Source organism: Saccostrea cucullata, unplaced genomic scaffold, assembly GCF_032062105.1.
Source record: "Saccostrea cucullata isolate Sc308-1 unplaced genomic scaffold, CSIRO_AGI_Scuc_v1 ctg4405, whole genome shotgun sequence".
Taxonomy (NCBI): Eukaryota; Metazoa; Mollusca; class Bivalvia; order Ostreida; family Ostreidae; genus Saccostrea; species Saccostrea cuccullata.
Window position 1 is genome coordinate 22,117 of NW_026930830.1, and position 22,070 is coordinate 44,186.

At 33.7% G+C, this 22,070-nt stretch overlaps 2 protein-coding genes and 1 long non-coding RNA gene across 3 annotated transcripts; 2 read left to right on the forward strand and 1 right to left on the reverse strand.

Annotated features, from left to right (window-relative positions):
- Positions 1–220: 220 nt before the first annotated feature.
- On the forward strand, positions 221–7,998 carry LOC134230267 (glucose-6-phosphate isomerase-like). The gene is made up of 17 exons (XM_062712032.1): positions 221–474; positions 2,482–2,572; positions 2,835–2,972; positions 3,294–3,428; positions 3,702–3,845; positions 4,077–4,148; positions 4,589–4,633; positions 4,862–4,915; positions 5,042–5,102; positions 5,430–5,509; positions 5,585–5,668; positions 6,024–6,186; positions 6,282–6,358; positions 6,496–6,624; positions 6,853–6,928; positions 7,256–7,322; positions 7,475–7,998. The coding sequence occupies exons 1-17, from the start codon at positions 338–340 to the stop codon at positions 7,593–7,595; spliced, it is 1,674 nt and encodes a 557-aa protein (XP_062568016.1). The 5' UTR covers positions 221–337; the 3' UTR covers positions 7,596–7,998.
- Positions 7,999–8,790: 792 nt separating this feature from the next.
- Positions 8,791–15,912, reverse strand: LOC134230269 (cytochrome c1, heme protein, mitochondrial-like). The gene is made up of 8 exons (XM_062712033.1): positions 15,757–15,912; positions 12,408–12,455; positions 12,135–12,289; positions 11,528–11,654; positions 10,809–10,979; positions 10,387–10,534; positions 9,716–9,816; positions 8,791–9,148 (listed from the first exon to the last, which is right to left on the reverse strand). Exons 1-8 carry the CDS (start codon positions 15,826–15,828, stop codon positions 8,984–8,986), a joined length of 987 nt encoding a protein of 328 aa, XP_062568017.1. The 5' UTR covers positions 15,829–15,912; the 3' UTR covers positions 8,791–8,983.
- A 2,239-nt stretch (positions 15,913–18,151) lies between these two features.
- On the forward strand, positions 18,152–22,070 carry LOC134230266 (uncharacterized). Its single transcript, XR_009984306.1, has 3 exons — positions 18,152–18,223; positions 20,419–20,599; positions 22,028–22,070. It is a non-coding gene; the product is annotated as an uncharacterized LOC134230266 (long non-coding RNA).

A 22,070-nucleotide genomic window follows, 5' to 3' on the forward strand; every position in this document is an offset into this window, starting at 1 on the left:
TTCACCTTTAGATCTCAGAATTAATAGGCCAGTATTGGTTTTCTTTGAGTCGTTTGGAGTTATGTTATATTGTCTTTCGGTTTTAATAAAGGAACTGACAAACGGATCCAAATTAACTGCACCCCTTTAGATCCTCCTTCGATTGTAGTACGCGGCCTTAGGTAAACATCCAAAACCTCCCGAGTTAACTTCCGAATGACTCAAGGTGATTTGAGAGGAAGCCGGTGACAGGAAAGAAACAGCTGAAGCAGGACAAGTACTTCAAGTAGCAAGAAGGAAGAAAACAGCAGAATACAGTGTCAACTTTCACTTTGATCATTAGCATTTATTGAAGAAGATGGCAGACATCAAACGAGCTCCATTAACTTCGGAGGCAGCCTGGAAAGAGCTGCAGAGTTATTACGATTCAAAGGGATCCAAGTTAAACATGCTGCAAATGTTTAAAGAGGATGCATCTAGATTTGACACGTTCAGGTATGAGTAATAAGCAATAGTCATGTCAAAGTACTTGAAAATGACAACAGTGCTTGTAGATGATACGCTTGTACTTCATTGTTTACATGTATTTGAATATAAATACAGGATGATGATAAATTATAAAAGATGATGTAGACATCATAGGTTCCTTCTTATCCTGTGCCTCTGAAAAAAATCTTGAAAATTTATTGGTTGATGAGAATACTTTATTTTACCATGTTATGCAGTGCCAATTAATTACCCACATAGCATTAATATGCATATGCCATGCTCGGTGTGTTGTTTTAATTTGAACACATTAAAAATTTTATTAAGGAGCCTAATTACGAAAGCCCAGACGGACAGACGGACGGACGGACGGAAGGACGTACAGACGGACGGACGGAATTAACGATTACTATATACCCTCCCGCTTTTCAAGCGGGGGGTATAATAATAAATTTATAAATAGTGACTAAAGATTAACAAAATCCTCACCCCTACCCGCCACACCTGCCAATTTTTCCCGACACTGAAAATGTTACTTTAAAAACTTGAAAGGCAATATAGCCTTGATAAATAAAAACCGTGTTCGTTTTCCTAATAGAGGGAATACTCAGTACATAAAAATAAAGTTTTCAATTACTTATCGTCATCTAAGGCTTTGATTTCTTGAATTAATTAACAATTATATATATACAATGCAGATTGCAAATATGAATAGGAATAAATGCAGCATTCATTTTATCTGATATCAAACAGTAGATTAGTCTAAATTAGCTGCAGAACTATAGCGTTATGATTTTATATTTAAGTCTCTGCATGACCATAGCGTTATGATCAAAGATTAAAATATACTCAGTTTTTATTTATCAAGGCTACATTGCCTTTCAAGTTTTTAAAGTAACATTTTCAGTTTCGGGAAAAATTGGCAGGTGTGGCGGGTAGGGGTGAGGATTTTGTTAATCTTTAGTCACTATTTATAAATTTATTATTATGTCAACAACCCTTTATATAAAGTAGACAATGCAAAAATATATATATTTCTGATATATGTATTCTATTTAATATTTAAGAAGTCATAATATAAATTGAAGTATATCTTGTTGATAAAAAATCCAATGATTATTTAACTTTCCTTCTAATATATATAACACTCTTTCTTGCATTGTAATTTAATCAAATGACTCATTTGTTATAAATATATTAAACGATTTATTGATAGATAAAACATAATAAAGGGGAGTAATCAAATGTTCAACCCGCATTTGATTGGTTAATCTGGATTTTGAATCTCGAAACTCGAATTTCGAATCTCGTATTTCGAACCTCGAATCTCGAATGAGCCTTTTGATTGGTTAATCTGGATCTTGAATCTCGAAACTCGAATTTCGAATCTCGAATTTTGAATCTCGTATTTCGAAACTTGAATCTCGAATGAGCCTTCTGGGCTTTCGTACCTAATAGCTTAATTTCACATAAGCATCAAACGACATCACAATGTGAACAAATGGTCACAGGATGTTTTGCTTAGAGAAAGTGAACGTTGTTAAAAATCTCCAACATGATAAATTTTTTTAGTAGATGCAAATATGCTTTGCTCAATATGCATTTTGTCAAGAACCCTAAATATTCCTGTATAACCCCTATGAGTGTCTACATGACAAATAAAAATCTCCAATTGACCAAATTATATTCTGCTGTCCATTAAAGTTTTCTGGGATTTGTCTTTGACTTATCAGATAAATCTTGTCTTATGGAAATCACCATTGAAACCTACACCCCGTAATCCATGTTTGTCAAAGCATGTAAATTATTCAGTAAGTTTGAAATGTCCACTAGTGTCTGAGAAATTTCATTTAAGACACTTAATGTCAGATGCAGGGGTGTTTTTCTGTGCCTGTTTTTTACCCTATTTTCTCAATATCACATCTATTCTGAGAATTCATAATGTAATATATACTAAGGGTTACATCCAAATAAGAAAATGTTCGACTTTAATCCCTCTCTATTTACATGAAATAGCCAAAAGTTAGAGACAAAAGATGGAGATTTCCTTCTGGACTATTCCAAGAACTTGGTGGACAGCACAACTATGGGGCTTTTGTTTAAGCTGGTAAGTGGACAAATAGAATTCTTTGCCTATTCATATGTATTTTTTTTACTTCAAAATGTGGAAATATTTTTATTTTTGGAGGTAAATACTTGTCAGCATCCTTAAATAAATGTTTTTGAGTCAAGGGGATGTAAGGTTTCCTAATAAACTGGTGATTTTACAATATAATGTAAATCACTAAGACCTGTAATACATGTATTTACTTTCATTATAAAAGGGGAAAAAAGACATTGAGAATTTTCTGTTTTATGATGGTTTGTAGGCTAAAGAGAGGAAAGTGGAAGAAATGAGGGCAGCAATGTTTGCAGGTGAAAAGATCAACTTCACAGAAAACAGAGCTGTTTTACATGTGGCTCTTAGAAATAAATCCAACACCCCTACAATGGTGGATGGAAAGGATGTAAGTGTATATACTAGAAGATATCATTTTACAAGATGGAAAGGAAAAGTACAAGATTTTATTTATGCAATAAAACTACCTACATTCAAATCTCTTGATCATGAACCCAGTGGGGCTAAGAAAACAATGAGATATCCAAGGATTTTAGGTAAAATGCTTAAAGAATTAGTGGTTTGGACTTCTTAGATTATTTTGATATATCCATGGTATTCGAGATATCAGTGTTTCAGATATCGAAGTTCAATTGTTTAAAATTTGGAAATTGCGTAAGATTCAAGGAATCTTGAAATATTAAATAACCTACGGATTGTTTGTTTGCAGGTCATGCCTGATGTGAATGCAGTATTAAAACACATGAGGGAATTCACTGATTCCGTACAGAGTGGTGATTGGAAAGGTTACACAGGGAAAGCCATTACTGATGTGGTCAATATCGGTATAGGAGGATCAGACCTGGTAAGTACATTATAAAATGTCAGTAATTTTATTAAAGTGTGATGGTTAAGCTACTTTGATTGCTTAGAGCAGATTGGTCAGTTTGTAGAGCACTGGCCTGTCTAGAGTTCAAGGGGTCATAGTTCAAATTCTTGTCTGTTTGGAAACCTCCCTGTTACAAAAGAAAATTGTGTCAGAAAGGGAGATAAATCTATAATAACACTGAAGTATAGAAAAAAATTTCAATATGTCTCATACAGAATATAACTTTATGTATATTTTTATTAATAATAGGGACCCCTCATGGTGACAGAAGCATTAAAGCCATACAAGACAGGCCCAAATGTTCATTTTGTCTCCAATATAGATGGCACACACATGGCTGAAACCCTGAAAAAGCTGAATCCTGAAACTACACTCTTCATCATTGCTTCCAAGGTAAAAAAAAAAAAAAACGATTCCAGTGTTCACATGAGGTCTTATTTCGTTCAGGATAATGTAGTAATTTGCAATTAAGATATGATAATCTCTACATTACGTGATGGTACTACAAACATTTATCCATTATTAACTGCATGGTTATTTTTATGCTTGTGTCTACACAGATACTTACAAAATTTGTGTCTCAACAAATATGACTTTGTACTTTACATTGTATTTTGTTTACAGACATTCACGACACAAGAAACCATCACCAATGCCCAGTCTGCCAAAGCCTGGTTATTGGAGGCAGCAAAACAGGTGAACAGATTACAGTCATTCCACATAATCTGGCTCTGAGGCCGTAAAACTTAGATGGGCTCACTTTTGATCCAGTCTCACTGAATGATCATAGGCATTTATGCCTGCTGTTCAATCCAATTCAATGAATAAAATAGATCTTAAACTAAACTCTCACTTTTGATCTCAGTCTCACTTTTCTCCTGCTTATTCTTTTGAAAAAAAGTGAGGCTGAGATCAAAAGTGAGATAGTCTAAGTGTTATGGCCCAGGAACCTGATAGGGTTAAGCAGTTGTTCCACAACATCTGATAGTGGTTAAAATAGTTATTCCAAATGATCTGATAGTGGTTAAAATTGGTTATTCAACATAATCTGACTGTGGAGCATTCTTGTGATGTTTTAATTTGAGTACATATAAAAATGTGAAGCAGGTGGTCAAGTATGTTTTATATATTTACAGGACAGTGCCATTGCCAAGCATTTTGTTGCTCTATCTACAAATGCAGTAAGTGGTTGCTCTTTGACTTTTCTTGGTGTTACATATGTAATTGCTTGTAATTAACATAGTTCATATTTACCAAAATAATTGAAAATATTAAATATGCAAAAGCTAAAATGGTTTCTGTTATAATAAGGACGAAAAATGGATACTAGTATACCATAAACAAAATGATTATTGTTTTAGATGGATTTGTACATATATGTACAATGTATATATACCATTGTTTTGCAGACAAAAGTTAAAGAATTTGGTATCGATGAAAAAAATATGTTTGGGTTTTGGGATGTAAGTACCCATTGTTTACTTAGTTTGTTTTTTCTCTCTGAATTTATGAATACAAACCCCTGTGATGAGAATGATAAAAAAGAGAAATTAACATGTAAAAACTGAAGTGTTACAACTATTTAACAGTGGGTAGGTGGCCGATATTCCCTCTGGTCAGCTATTGGACTGTCCATTGCACTCTACATTGGTAAGTCACATGTTTTTATGAGGATATTTACTCTATACAGGGAAAATTTCACCCAATTTCATATTTGCCACTTTTGTTCTTGTCATTAGACTTTAGTGTGCAAATTTGAAATGGGCAAGTTTAAAGAAAAAATTATTTTCATTATATTGTCTAAAATGCAATTTCCAAGAAGATGAATTTAAAATTGGGCAAAATAGGTTTCAAGTCTAAAAGCACAAAAATAACAAGGACCAAAAATAAATCTGTATACAGTAATAAATTTTGCTTTCCTCTTGTGTAACTTTTTGATACTGAACTTGAATACAATTTTTTTCTCACTACACTTAGGAATGGACAACTTTGAGGATTTGCAGGCAGGGGGACATTTCATGGACAACCACTTTGTCAATGCTCCATTAGAATCAAATGTAAGCTCTTAATGTGTAATTTCAGGATCTGTGTAATATTTGTAATGTGTTACATTTACATTTATTATTTCGTAGATACCTGTGATCCTAGCTCTGCTTGGAGTTTGGTACAACAATTTCTTTGGAGCAGAAACTCAAACATTGCTACCATATGATCAAGTAAGCCAGAGACATGTATATGTATATTTTATATAAATTTGATGGGAGGAATACTTTTTAAGCTCGCCAATATAAGGTCAAGGTCTGTAATGAGGAATATTGATCTTTCATATATCTGATAGATCTTATTGTACTGTTATTTGGAATGAGGCATTGCGTTTCTATTTGATAACATTTGTCACAGTAAACTATGACTTCTTTGGTTATGTATCTTAAAAAATGAAAGAAAAAAATACCAAAGATCTCCTGAATCGTGCCTTTATAGCAGAGATATTTGGCTGTAAATTTGTAATATTTTATACACTGTACATGTATGTCATAGGACATCCCTGATACCTTACAACATCTCTTACAGTATATGCACCGATTTGCAGCCTACTTCCAGCAAGGAGATATGGAGAGTAATGGGAAGTACATCACAAGGAGTGGACAGAAATGTAATTATAAAACAGGACCCATCATCTGGGGAGAGCCAGGAACTAATGGACAGCATGCATTCTACCAGCTTATCCATCAAGGTCAGGGGTTAATTAATTAAATAGTAGGTAATGATTGTTTTCTACATTCAAAAATTTCTTTAATTTGTTTACAAATCTCTTTTCTCTCTCTGCAGGAACTAGGTTAATTCCCTGTGACTTTTTAATGCCAGTGAAAACCCAAAATCCAATTCAAAATGGACTACATCATGAGGTAAATATCTTCCTTTTTGTTTTCCTTTTCAATATGTTCCTGATATAGGTATAAAGAATCTTAGTAATAAGAGGCAGATTTAAAAACTGTGAACTTTAATGATCAAACTCACTTGGATCTTAATGTTTTGTTTGTAGATTTTGACAGCAAACTTCCTGGCTCAGACTGAGGCTCTGATGAAGGGGAAGACTGTAGATGAAGCCAGAGATGAACTCGTGAAGTCAGGAATGTCACAGGCTGACATTGATCATATTCTTCCTCACAAGGTCAGTAAATAAATAGGTCATGTAAAACTAGGTTATCAAATAAATAGGTCAAGTTTAAAAGGTCGGCAAATAAATAGGTCAAGTGAAAAATTTAAAAAAATTATGATAATCTCTTCATTCTGAGATACCTCTATTAGATATGATATCAGATCATCTTTATTAAAACTTTTCTAAATGCATATATGTATGGTCAATATGAAAAAGTTAAACAAAATATAATTTTTCTAGGTGTTTGAGGGTAACAGACCAAGCAACTCCATTCTGTTCCAAAAGCTTACACCATTCACACTAGGTCTTCTCATAGGTAAGTCATGAAAAAATGAAACTTATGTCAAAGCATCCTTAGGTATTGTTTCAAGTTTGTTTAAATTATATCCCTTGGGTTAGGGTCAAGCATCATTAAGTGCTTAGAATTTTGCATATATCAAATGATAAATACAGCACAAATCTTTTCTAAGGGACCAATGTCCAGAAGTGTTGAAACTTACGTGAAAGCTTCAACACATTGTGGAAATAATTTTTTTTAAATCATGAACTATGTAAGATGGGCAAAATAGTTACTGTAGTCCTTTATCTAACCTTGTTCTATGTATATTTTTAAAAAGGTTTCGTACTTTTTTCTTTCCTTTAGCAATGTATGAACACAAGATCTTTGTCCAGGGAACCATCTGGGATATCAACTCATATGATCAGTGGGGGTAAGTTAGCTTTATTTTCATATTCTAAACACTTTCCTGAAAACAATTTGAATTATACAAAGCATGAAATCTTGGAATATAAATACCCATTACACATTTGTGTATGTATTGCAAAATATTGTATAAAATTGAGACTTTTTCTGTTGTTATAGTGTTGAACTAGGAAAACAGCTAGCAAAAGTAATTCAGCCAGAACTGAGAGGAAAAGATACAGTTTCGAGTCATGATGGTTCTACAAATGGACTTATCAACTTCATCAAGGCTCACATGTGATCTTCAGATTTTAAAACATTGAAACAAAGACATAATATAGTTCTTTGATTAGCAGTTTTATGTACAATTTGATCTGAAGGTTGCTGCCATATGACAGAAGGTGACACAAATATACAGTGGGCTATCATTGGTGCTTAGCATAGAGACACAGAAAGTAATGAGTCAAAGAATAACTTAAGTTTTAGTGTGTATTTAAAATAATGATTTATCTTTTGTTGGATTGTTATCATTTTTAAATGGTTACTGATATTGATTTGCATTTGAAGGATTTACTGCAATGCATATACTTTTTCATTTTACCGATTATTCCATTTCAATATATATATACATTGTATATGTATTTATTATTTATACTAAAATCAATTTAAAGCTGTTGAAAAAAAAAAAACTGCTATTTTTCTTTTTACTTGAGTACTAAAATTTCGATTTCACAAGATGTCCATCTTCACTATCTATGTGTTTTCAGTCCACTTCACTCCAATGGACCAAAAATCCTTGGCTAGTGAAGATGTAATATGCCAAACAAACAGGCTGTGTTGGTAATGAAGTATTAATTTTCTGTCAGATTAATCAGCACATAATATCTCTTGAAGATGTACTTTACATATTATATGTAGATGTACAGTAAAACTCCTTCAAACCGACCAACTGCTGGACTTAATAAAATGGCCAGACTGTATAATGAAATGAGGCAGTTCAAGGATCAATATTCTGATAAGTTGTACAACTCTTTCACTGTGACCTGCTGAAGTGAACCATCATCCTTGTACATGTTAGTTGATAATGTGCCCAGTGTTTTTTAGCTCCTTTTCCCCCAATAATTCCTCTTGTTAAGGGCCATACAGCATAAATAAAGAGGTTCTGTGAACAGTTAGCTCACAAAACAATACCCATACCCACTCCCATTACAAGTATAATGGCAGTTTAATGAATAGATGGACATATAACAGATGGATGTAAAGATGGTCACTCATCACTATCTTCTTATTCCTCTTCTTTCAGAGGTATAATAAAGATCTTGACCTATGGTTACTCTGAGAAAAATTTGATAGCTATGAGACACATTCCAGAAAGTCGATGCACACTGCTTGAGTGACAATAAAATTGGCTCAGAGTCTTCTGCTTAAACTGAATTTTGATATTCCATAATTTTGTACACATCTATATAAAAATATGAATAAACAGAAACTGGATCAACATTTAAAAATTTATTTCTTCCTCACAAAACATACTTGGAAATAAATCAGTTGTAACAGAAAAGTCTTCACAGTAGTACTTATATTTTCTATCCATGAAAAAATTGTCCTTCGAGTCTTTTTTTTTTTCTCTCTTGGCAATCCAGTGTCATTTTCATTTGGTCACTAATAAATATTCCTAACTCGGCCTCTTTAGGGTTTGGGACTGCCCTTTGGACCGCCAGGTTTGAGGGCCCTGAGTACAGTTTTGCTGGGTTTACTGTAGTTGGGAACGACGATTTTATGTTTCAGTGATGACCAGATCCTTCTCTTGTAATAGTATGATCCTATTCCCAGAATTACCATTAATGTATAGAACTGAAAATAAACACAATATGTTAGGTAAGTGATTCTTTTTCATGCCTATTATATCAGAAGTCAAGTATAGTAAAACATTCACAGTGAATATGCTTTTAGAGAATCTGAATTCATGCTTACAAGTGTTGCAATAAAGTAATTTTAATTCCTTCTAGTTTTATGACTTATCCCACTTAAAGAATATAAAGAAGTATTGTTAATGAATCAAAATTATATGCATGAATCCCTGGAATTTGGCTATAAGCATCTTTTACTGATATATATTCTCAAGTACATGTGTTACATGCTGCTTCAGGAACCAAAGGAACACAACTACTGTTTCACCTATATCCCATTGGAGATATTTTTTGTTAGAATACTTAAATTTGTGATTGCAGCATGGATACTTTTAAAACTAAATGTATATACTAGACAGGAAATCCTACAACTACATGTGGATATCAACATAATAAGACCACCCCTTCTCTCTCTCTCTCTCTCTACATATTTTGGTGGAGAAGAATCAACCCAACAATGAATAAAAATAAATTTTTTTTTGAAAGAAAAATTCATTTAATTTTTACTCACCTTAAGTTCTAGACTTTTCCTAGCATCCCAGAATGGCTCTCCGGCCCATGTGAGGAAAGTGACAACATCCTTAGCCAGCTGACTTTGTGTGGCAGGGGTACCTGAAAAATGATGTCCAGTGATTGATTTCATTTTTTTTTTTCCCCAAGCACCAAAACTGAGTGACAAAGATGGAGATGTTTTTAAATGTATGCTTAAACTTAAGGATATCAAAATGTGTAACTGTTCAAGTGAGATTCTAATGCAATTGTTTGAAGCAGTAAAATGAGCATTAATGAGAGTGAAATATTTTCATTGTGACGTCATAATAGAGCGACACGAAAACACAATGCTCTGTGACATACTGGTATATCATGTAACAAAACGCAACAAAACAAGATGTAAACAACAAAAAAAGGCATAGATTGCATTAGAATGGGAATAACTTCTAATCTGGTATTTGCGTACTCGTAAAACTCAGTTTGCGACCGTTAAATCGGCATTAACAGTCCCAAATACCAAATTAGAAGATAGTTATTCCCTAATTTTTGCCCCATTTGGTTTTTTTTCCACCAAGATTGACTGATTAAAATACACATCACTATATTTTATAGTAACAATACAGAGGCTAGAACTTGTCACGAGCTACTGGTATAAATCAGAGTCATGAGCTCTGGAACTTTTTGCCTTACCATCATCATATTCAATAATTTCATTATAGAGAGCTTGTGCCATGGCGATTAATCCTCCTGGGAAATATGGATTGTAGTGGACGCCCTCAGGAACATTAACTCCTGCCGGAGGATCACAGTAGCCAGTCAGAAGGGAGAAAATATAGTCCTATAATATTAATTTATATAAATTGAGTTGTAGTCTTACCACATTTATAACCAAACTTAAAAGGTGTACATGTATACCAAGGCCATATTGTATGAAAATGTTGATTTCACAAAGATATAATTTTGAAGATGTTCTACCTGGGTTATAGTTTTCCAATTTCTCAATACCACTGCATTTTAATACATAATTCCGAATCTGACATACATATCATATAATCTATTTGATGACTTTTAAATTTCATCAAAATAACAATGGCCTGAGCAGGACTCCATACCTCTCCGCCTTCTCGTCCCAGGACAACATAGGAGAGATCTGGTGGGGCCACTCCATTGTTAGCATTCTCAGCCTGAAGCTGGTTGTCATATGGACTTGGGATTGAGTCGTATAGTTTCCCTGGACGTTTAATTGGCATGCAGTTCTCATCATACCCATCAATGACTTGGAACTGCAGATATATAATGAATGAAAAATTATTTAATCTTGAGTAAAAAAAAAAACCTACCAGATTAAATATCATGAATGTTTAAGTTACAAATTATGCAAAAATTTACAGAAAGTATTGAAAAGGTGTTTTAATATTAGAGAGCTTATATTAATATTTTGACCTTGACCTTTGACAAATTGACCTCAATATATATAGGTGAGACTATCTACTAAATGAATAGTAAGTATAGATCTGCTACGTAAGACAATATACAGCCATTTTTTATATCATTCATAGTGTAAACAAGGCAAAAAATGTTAACCTTAACCTTTGCTTGATCTCACAAAATATAAATTTTAAAAGTGTATATCCTCCTAACAGTATTTCCCTATATTATTGAAAATGAAGATGAGAAGCTGAAATTCTCAACTCAGGTATATTAGGGTCACACAAAAACACTTTTTCTAACCCTGTGCCTCAAATGTGAACAAAATTTATAAATGGTGGCATTTAATCTGCTATTTCTTCATATATAACTAAATCTAAATATAATTCAAAGTTTTCCTTACATCAGCAGCCTCTGCCTTGGCCTCCTCTTCACTGAAGATGACCCCCACCATCTCCCTGAATCGTACCTGTTCCACACTGTGACATGCTGAGCACACCTGTTTGTACACCTGGTATCCCCTCCTTACACTGAAATAAAAAAAAAATCAAGGTTAATCCAGGTTAATATATAATAAAAGAAAATTATCATTTCATAACACAGTACCTACATTGACTTATGTATTATAGGTCTGTATTCATTATATCCATAATAAGATGCAAGTGGACAAAATGTCTTTAACAATGGCAAATTCTAATTTGATCCTTGACTGTCTTTGCTCATTGACCTTGTTATTATAAAATGATTGGCATGCTAGGCTTCCAAAGAAGCTAGTTTTATAATTCCTGTGAAAATAAAACGTCAGAATGACAAACTATGTTTAAGGGGAAACCCTTTCCATATACCTTATTACACAGATATGAGAAATTATTAAACATTAGTGCAGACTATCCTTGGTTCTTTGTTCTCATTAAAAAATAAAGGAACAAGCAAGTTTTGATGCACATAGCCATTTGCTAAAGCAGGAAATCTCTACATGATGTCTTTAAAGGAAAGAAGGGGGTCCATACCTTTTCTTGTCAAGCTCTGTGAAAAATCCTGAGTGATACCAGGGATATTTGGGAGGGTGCAGGTGAAGTTCTGTTGAGGCATGGACAGCTCCTTTGATGCTTACATACAATCCTACAGCCCCTACTGCTGCTGTGGCACCAGCTATTAAACCAACCTATCAAACACAATGTAAGAATTTATTTCTCTTGTCAACAACAATGGTTTCTAAAGAAAGGAAGTCTCTGGCACAATGACTCATTTGAAAGTCTGATATATTTTTATTTTCAACTTACAATCTTAGCTCCTTTTGGTGTAGGATTATTAAAACTGCCAAAATTAGCCTGAAATTACAGAGTGAAAAGCAATTCAATGAACATGATGAACAGAAAAATAACTGTAAATGAACTGTTAATACATAATACATTCATAATCATAACTTCATGTTACATGATTTTAATTACTGTATACAGGGAAATTTTCGCCCCCGTTTTATTTTTGCCCCTCCTTCATTTGGGCTAATTTAAAACAGGGCGAAATGAAATAGTACAGTAAAATTTCTTTAATAAAACTATGATTGGGCGAATTTAAAACGGGGCAAAATTAATTGCATGTGTGAAAGGGTGAAAATTACACGGGGCGAAAATAACCCTGTATACAGTATTTTCTTCGGGACAAAGGAGCTATAATTTTGAATGAGATTGCCTTGGACAAGGTTTGTTCAGCAGTATCTATGATTTTTTTTTGTTTTGTTTTTTTTTGTTTAACATATTTTTCCTGCTACTTCAAAAATAAGCTATTTTCAATCCAATTTAAGTGGCTGAAACTGCAATATATTACAGGGCCGTCAATCTCTCTAATTTGGGTCAGATAAACAGACACTTTTCAATTGGTAAAAACACCCATAATTCCCATTTTACTTATCTAGAAATTCCCAATATCACAAACTGTACATTGTAAGTACAGTATAATTTGTCCAAACCGGCTATCGCTGGTTCCATAAAATTTGGCCGGTTTAGACAGAATCCGGAGTGCAGGAAAAATGCAGGAAAATATTGATTTTGAAAATTTTGCTGTGTATTTACAAGACATCATATACATAATATAAAATATAATTGAATGATGAAATCAATCAATATTTTGGAGTCTGGAGATTATAAAATAGTCTCGCATGACTCACTGTATTTTCTAGGTTGTTCACGAAGTTTGAAAGTTGGGTGATATTTTACCTACATCAAAATCTACAGGCACGCATAATATAGGCTTACTATATATATCAAGCGGACCGAGTTTCGCTTGTCAAAGAGCTCATTCAATGTATAGAGAGTAATGCACAATTATTTATGATGTGCTAATTATTGGAATGAACTTTTAATTTTTATATAAAAAATTACGTCTTCCCCCACAGTGTTATGGCGCCATTTTGAAATGCGTTCGATTTTCGATCCCGATTTATATTTTGATTTTTAATCGCGTATATATATTTTTGTGTTTATGTTATAATGTGGTAAAAGGAGTTAAAGATAAGTTAATGTTTTTAAATTGTCATTTAATCATATAATATTTTTCAAGTGGGCTGTGTCACCGTTGCATTTCACTGAGTTCGTCTCATGGCACTAATCATGCTAATGCAAACACGGATTATCACATCCACCACGAAAGGTGTTAATTGCTTTGAAGTAACTCAGGTGTGGCCGGATTAGAGGAAATAATTACCGTTAATTATGAGCAGTCGGGACCAGTATGGCTGTTCGGAATACAGAATAGACAGTATCCGGACTACACAGAATTTTTTCTAATGAATTTGTTAAAGAAGTGCATGGGACTTAAATTCATAGATGGAATGGACAAAAATCCGGAGTTCTCAGAGTCCGGATTAGACAAATTTTACTGTATAAAGAAGAATAAAATTGTGTTAGTTTAAAACATAAGTGAACTTAATCTGTTGTTTTTAACATAACTTTATCAGCTGTTTAGAGCAATCAATTCATGTTTTAAGAGTTTTTTTTAGTGACAGCCCTGCCCCTGTATTATAACGTCACAATGCTTTTAAAACGTCAGAATACACGCAAGAGACTTTATTAAGGCATAGACCAAATAAGGCTTTGGTTTATTAGGTTACCTTTATTTAAAAATATGCAAGGTGTAGTTGCAGGATAAATTCTTTTGCCAGCCCTGTTTGTTTTATCCACTACCTATCGTATAACCCTTTACAGTTATCACTAGAGAACAATGAACTCTTGTTTTTTTTTCTGATCACAGAATTTTCAAAACAATTATTGGTCTGTAGAGACTACGATAAAGGGTAAGGGAATGGACAAAATATACAAGTTGGTTAAAGAATATGTAGCAGGTCCAGTCCAATGACTATTTCTATCTACGTAGGTATTAATAGCTAAGTAGGTATTTAAACCTACACAAAGTAGCTATATTTACCTACTTTCTGCTTTTTCTGACTTTTGTGGCCAAACGCAGGAACAGCGCAACATGTTGAGCACTGAATTTCTTGATACAGTCACACTGATGATAGATATGACAAAAATTTGACCAAGAAATCAGTGTTTTCCCTTTATTTCAAAGTAAAGGGTTAGAGATAAGTTGTAACAGCTAGGGGCTGAGGTTTATAAACAAAATCTCTGTGGACCTAACAACAAATTCTTCTTTCAAAGCGGCATTTTTGTCAATTGAAGCGGTCGATTTGGCCGGTAGCCGGTTCTTAAGGAAAACACTGAGAAATGATTACTTCGTATTACTTCGTATATTATAAATTTTGCAAAGAAACTAATGTAAAATTGCCGATTCAGGAAGTAATCAATTTTGGCCAAAGTTTGGTGGTATTCATCATTACTGAGACTATATAAAAAATATATGGTATTCTCCATGTTGCGCCGTTTCAGTCTTTGGGCCACAAAATGTACATAATACAAAAAATAGCTACTTTGGGTAGGTTTAAATACCCACGTAGCTATTAATACCTACGAATAGGTAGAAATAGTCTTTGGACTGTACCTGTGTAGGGAATCAGAAGTAGTTGATTGTCCAATGCTGGAAAGTGGAGAAATTCATCCCCATCAGTGCGCAGAAAATATTGTCCCTTAAATTGCTCCATATTTACAATACAGAAATGAGGATCTGTAGCATCATGATCAAAGAATAGAAAAAACTGTTATGCTACTGTTCTGCAATGTACGAGGAGACATCATTTCAGTGTTTTCACGACACCACATAAGTACTTTAAAGCAGAAATATAAACTGTCCCCTCAATGCAATTTCAATGAAATACAAAACACTAAAAACAAAAAATTCGTGTCATTTACTCATGGCTATCTAGAAGAATAAGAGATTTATTTCGAATTTCCTCTAGAGGATTTTCTCCCATACACATTTACTTGCCATTAGGGGATGGGAAAGATTTCTAAAAATCTTGAATAATTTGGTTTTCAGACATAATTATTTCTTTAAATACATCTTACAAAACCGTAACAAATAAATGTTATGTAATTTAACCGTAAAGAAAAATAAGAGGAGTTTGTCCTTGAAAATCTACACTGCCACTACAATAAATAGCAACATCTGAGGTAAATAATCGATTAAAATATGCATGTTTACAATCAATACGATATCTGCCTCTCATAAATATATTACCTGAGTTGAATTTTGCACAGTTTTAGCCTTTAGAAAGGCTTGACGTGCCACCCGGTTCGCCACTGTTGCCATTTCTGTGGCACCTGTTACCCGAAGGGCACTTTCCAGTGATGGTTACACAATTATGTTATACAACTCATATTTACTGTATTTCAAATTATGCCATCAGTTTTATCCATTTTGTATTTGATAGAATAAATAGAATGAAGTTTTTGAGAAAAAATAAATTAATAAAGAATTTGTCGTATATTTGTGTAATTGGTGAAAAACTCTTAATCCCTTCTACGTTTGAAATAAAGGTTTGCCTAAATTCAGACTGAATCACAATCAAAGGAGGAGGATTTTTGGGCTGGGTATTGGCCGAAATTTCGTATTGCGATATATTGCGATATTTTAAAATGTATTGCGATATGTATTGCAATATTTTCAATGTAATATAAATGGCATTTTCTTACTATATTTACTTTAATTTACATGCAACATGTACATAACTATGATAAGTATAACCAACACGAAAAAAAAATCTTGTTGATTTCATTTAAGTTATGCTCTGAAATGTTCCCACAAAGCAACTTCTGACTCACTCTTTGGCTTAATAACAAACTTTCATAAGTCCATTTTTATATTTAATGACAAAATTTCTTAAGCTAAGCATATTGCCAATATATACAGCCTACTCCGGATATATTGAAATTCAGGGGACCATGCAAATTATTTCAATATATCTGTAATTCAATATAAGTGAAATCGTGAAGCCGCCATTTTTACAAGTTCAATCCCGATCTAAAATAAAGGAGAACAAACCCGAACAAATTATTTTTGTTATCGTTTATCTATAACAGTAAACAGATTACATAGAATATGAGTCCTTGAAAGTTTAAATATTTTTTTTTTATTTCTGTTTCATTGAAAAGACAATCTTCAACCTTATTATTATTCCCCGATCGCATTTATTTACACTTTGGAGAAAATTCACCGGACTTAAACGGTTGTAGTACTGCTGACCGCTGCTTATATTTCGTCGTAAGTTTACTCGGGTTAATCCCTTAGTTATTTCGAATTTAGGCATATCAATAGCCATTGACAGTACTATTTCATTTCAAAGTTACGTGTTTTTCCTAGATCTGTGAGGGTTACTATATCACATTTAGCTATTTAGTCTGACTCTCGATATGTCCGTATTATATAATGAACTACGTGGACGCAAAGAATTTAACAGTGAAGAATTTTATTTCGTAGAACATGCAGTATAAAAACACATAAGGTAAAAACATAATTAATCACAACTGTGTATATCAACTGGTCAATCAGGCATAATTACTTTCACCAACCGCAACGACAGCCGCCAGGGAGTACTTCAGTATAACCGTTATGAAAACAACTCATTATCACCTGTGGGGACCGATCAGTGGCTTCAATATAAGCGAAATTTCAATATATCCGATTTCAATATAACCGTTATTTTAATGCAAAGAATATGAGAGGCAAAAACTGGGGATTTATTTCTATTTCAAAGTAAGCGGAATTTCAAAATAAGCGAGTTCAATATAAGTGGAGTAAGCTGTAGATATTACAAAATCGTATTGCGATACGATATTTTTTGTCATTGTATTGCAATATATTGAAATATCGATATTATTGCCCAGCCCTAGAGGATTTTTTATTTTATCTTTATTATGGATTCATTTAATAATTTTACGTGTATTATTATGACCATGACAATATCATTATGATCATTATCATCTTTACAAAAGCATTTACTTAATCAAGCCAACAATGATCATTACACTCAGTTTGCACTCTGTGTGCAAATGATTTTATTTCATATGTATAAAAATATATCCCGCTATCATCTGCATAACGTGTCTCAACATATTCGATACTTAAGACCATATGCTCCGAGAACGATAAGTTTTTTAACCAAGACAGGCTCCTGACATATAAGTTGAGGTTTCAATGATTTTAACACTTGTTTTTTTTTTTAAATTTGAGATATTGTATTACCTGATACAATCTCTGGAATTTTCAGGGGTCCATGTTTATGCCATATTCACAAATTTGTATTGTGTACAGATTTTTTTCCAGACTTAATTATTTATCGATCACTGTTCATTATCTTCACTCCACCATTTCTTTGGTTTTGAACACACACACACACACTCACCCTCTCTCACACCCTCACACCATTTTAAATCACACTAGTTGAATGACGTTAAAGGTGTTCATGTATAGTATATCAAGTATTTATTTTAATGGAATATTCTTAAGTGAATATTTTGAAAACCTTCTCTATATAAAATAAATTGTTTTAATAGTGGAATTTTGGCAAAACATGTCCATCCCTATATTTCGTTATTTAGACCAGCCATCTTCCAAAACTCAAGCGCCTGTTTGACATTGATTATATTACAGTGCACTATCGATCTGGAAAACAGTTTCAGTCTCTTATTCATCAAAAGCTTCAAAAGTAAGCTGCTTCTTTGGATTTGGGTAGTAAAACAAAACTTTTTAATTGAGATATTGTAAGAATCTTTGCACAACGATATATAAATTTTTCAATTTGGAAAGTGCTTATACCCGGAATGTGGGGCTTGTCGTGTAAAATGTATTTGTTAAAGAAGAAAAAAATGTTAACTCCTAAAATGACACCAGGGAAGAGGCAATCTTGGACTCTTCCTTTGAATTGAACGATTTTCATTTCTGTTGTCCACTCGCCATCTCAGATCTTTTGAATCAATTAAATCATTCTTCTCAGACATGGTGTCACCAGACATGGTGACAATAGCCTTGCTATTGTCCTCATAGCCAGTAAATAGATGTATATTATTATATCTCTACTGTTAATACCCTTTATAAAATTCATACAAAAAAACTGTCTACATGTAAATTTCCTGAGAAGAGATTATTTCCCCTGTGGCGGTCAGTCGGGTTCGATCTCCGCTGGCCAAATAGCTTAGTTTGTAGAGCACCTGATCGGAGTTTCAGGTGACCGGGGTTGGAAGCCCGGTCTGGTCCGCTGCATTTTCTCCTCTCCCGTTACACCCCCATCTGAGGACGACTCCCTGAAAAATCAGAACTACTCCCAGGGACTACTCCCTCATGAATATTTATTAGTTATTCTAACTCAAAGTGGGCGGAACGTTCAAGGAATATCAAGTCTATGGTGTAATGTTATTAGCAATGTAACTATCATACTTGCCAACCTTCAGCGTGTAAAAATCTGGTCATGACCAGATTTGGAAAGTAAAAAATCTGGTCATAACGCGTAACGACATTCACGACATATTTGCATGATTAAATTACATATATATATATGTGTATAAGTATTTGTGTATTGAGAATTCTTTTATTGAAAAAGGCTTTAACTTACAATGACAAAAAATTCATATGTAATTTGATTAAATTTACATGTTAAAAAAGAACATTAGTAGGGCCAAAATAAAATTATAGTTTGTTTGGAATTGCCTCCCGCCTCATTGAAATGCCCCCTCCTGAAAAAATTTTATTGACCAAAAGTAGGAAGATTTTTTTTATTTAATCAATATTTTTGCCCATTACATTTATCACATGTCAGACCTATGTAAAATTAGGTTTTATTGTTGATGGTAGATACTTTTTTTAAAAGTAAGAAAATGTTTACGTATTTACTGTTTTCTGAGATTTTTATAAAAAATGTTAAATTTATCTTCAATTAAAAAAAAATAATTTCCCTCCCTTCCTCCTGTGTCTGAAACCCTTCAGGCGGCAATTCCAAACAAACATTTTTTTAAGGATGGCCTAGGTTTCATATTTTAGTATTGACCTGAATTAAGTGGTTCAATTTGTTCCTGCTGGCCCTGATAACGATCTAGTTCTATCGGAATCCATTTTAAATTGATTTCAGACATCAATTTGTCAAAACCACACCCGGTTAATTGTTTACACCTGCACTGATAATTACTGTAATCCATCGGCATTGTTTACGTAGATCTAAGCTTGGGTTGTAACTGGAACTTAATTAAGTGCAACCTAATTTACAAACCAAATCCGGAAATCGAGAGATTTTCGGGTTGTTCAGCAAAAATCGGGTGAAAAGCATGACCCGCCGGATCATAAAAAATAATCGGGTTACGGGTTGAAAAATTGGGTGTAACCCGACAAAATCGGGTGAGTTGGCAACTATGGTAACTATGATGTCAAAACATTTCTACATGCCAAATCATACTTGAATTCTAGCAAAATGAAGACGACAATAATTCTTCAAAATGTCAGTGAAATTAATTTTTAAAAATAATTTTATTGTTCTTGGTAAAGGATCATTGCATTAGTTAATTTAGTTACCTTACCATCTTTTGAACCACATGCTTTTGTGATTTAAATGCTTCTACAGTGTTTTTAAAAAATGTCAGAAAATCAATGTTAAATATATCGCCTATGATTGTTTCGATATAATAAAACAGCTATGGAATGGGCACTCGGGAAATGGCAAATATATATGGTTCCCCTTGACAGGAAACTATTTCCCTCAGTAGGGTCAAATCTCAACGGTTTTGTCACCTGGGAAATGGTTTTCTCCCTCAGGGAACCATAAATTTGCTTTTTCCCTTGTACTCATTCCATATGTGTATAATAATGATCACTCACTTAAAATTATATAAACATATACTAATTTTTTTTTCACAGAAGAACATCATGGGTTTGCTGACTGACCCTAAACGTCAGAAGAAGATTGTGGACGTTATCTCCAAGTACAACAACATACTGTGTGTGCTGTGCTATGTGGCTGGAGTTGCTGGGTTTCTGGCATTGGCTTACCAGCCATTCAATGGAGCAACTTACTTCTCTGAAAATGCTTTGTTACCTGGTAATTTATTGATACACTGTAGAATATAAACCTGGTAATGCTACAGTTAAAATGTTATTTCCTTTATATGTATAGACTTTATTAGCTCACCTGAGCCGAAGGCTCAAGTGAGCTTTTCTGATCAAAATTTGTCCGTCGTCTGTCGTTGTTGTTGTCGTCGTCGTTGTTGTCGTAAACTTTTCACATTTTCATCTTCTTCTCAAGAACCACTGGGCCAATTTCAACCAAACTTGCTACAAAGTATTCTGGGGTAAATGGGATTCAACTTTGTTCAAATGAAGGGCCACGCCCTTTTCCAAGGGGAGATAATCATGAATTAGAGAAAAAATAATGGCATTTTTAAAAAATCTTCTTCTCAAGAACCACTAGGCCAGGAAAGATGAAACTCATGTGGAATCATCCTCAGGTAGTATAGATTCAAGTTTATTCAAACCATGTAGGGGGTAGGGTGGGGCCAAAATGGCCGATCAAAGTTTTACATAGGAGTATATAGGAAAAATCTTTAAAAATCTTCTTCTCAAGAACTACTGGGCCAGGAAAGATGAAACTCATGTGGAATCATCCCCAGGTAGTGTAGATTCAAATTTGTTTAAATCATGACCCCTGGGGGTAGGGTGGGGCCAAAATGGCCGATCAAATTTTTACATAGGAATATATAGGACAAATCTTTAAAAATCTTCTTCTCAAGAACCACTGGGCCAGGAAAGATGAAACTCATGTGGAATCATCCTCAGGTAGTGTAGATTCAAGTTTGTTCAAATCATGACCCCTGGGGGTAGGATGGGGCCAAAATGGCAGATCAAAGTTTTACATAGGAATATATAGGAAAAATTTTCTTCTCAAGAACCATCGAGACAGGAAAGATGAAACTCCTGTGGAATCATCCCCAGGTTGTTTGGATTCAAATTTGTTCAAATCATGACCCCCCGGGGGTAGGGTGGGGCCAAATGACCGATAAAAGTTTTACATAGGAATATATTGGGAAACCTTTTAAAATCTTCTTTTCAAGTACTTCAAAGCCATGCTTAGTGATATTTATAGGGAATCTTCCTCAGGTAGTGTAGATTCTAGTTTGTTCAAATCATGACCCCCTGGGAGGTTAAAATTCAAGCCCCCTCCTCCCCCCCCAGTAAACTTTCAGTTCTGATCTGATATGTGCTTTTTCCTAGCCAATTGCTCAGGTGAGCGATGTGGCCCCTGGGCCTCTTGTTACATATATCTTATAAATTTATCCAATCCAATAGTTTGTTTTATCAGATTTACTCAAAATAAATATTAATTTTATAAAATCTATAGTACAAGGTATATCCTTATCTTATATTTTTTCTAACTATTATTAACAGTAACAAATATGATGAAAATCAGGATAGGAATTCTTGAGGATATGTTTAATTCAGAATACCAGTAAAACTTGATTCTATGATTTAGGATTGGTTACAACTGAATTCTATGCAGAGATGAACTTGAATGC

What these genes read in the sequence shown, in the direction of transcription:
- LOC134230267 (XM_062712032.1), top strand. Translation starts at nt 338, where the DNA reads ATGGCAGACATCAAACGAGCTCCATTAACTTCGGAGGCAGCCTGGAAA. An exon ending in CAATGGTGGATGGAAAGGAT is followed by an intron (nt 2,973 to 3,293) that starts GTAAGTGTATAT and finishes GTTTGTTTGCAG; the next exon opens with GTCATGCCTGATGTGAATGC. An exon ending in ATCATATTCTTCCTCACAAG is followed by an intron (nt 6,625 to 6,852) that starts GTCAGTAAATAA and finishes TAATTTTTCTAG; the next exon opens with GTGTTTGAGGGTAACAGACC.
- LOC134230269 (XM_062712033.1), bottom strand. Translation starts at nt 15,828, where the DNA reads ATGGCAACAGTGGCGAACCGGGTGGCACGTCAAGCCTTTCTAAAGGCT. An exon ending in ACAGAGCTTGACAAGAAAAG is followed by an intron (nt 11,655 to 12,134) that starts GTATGGACCCCC and finishes TTTTTATTTCAG; the next exon opens with TGTAAGGAGGGGATACCAGG. An exon ending in GGAAAAGTCTAGAACTTAAG is followed by an intron (nt 9,149 to 9,715) that starts GTGAGTAAAAAT and finishes GTTTATTTTCAG; the next exon opens with TTCTATACATTAATGGTAAT.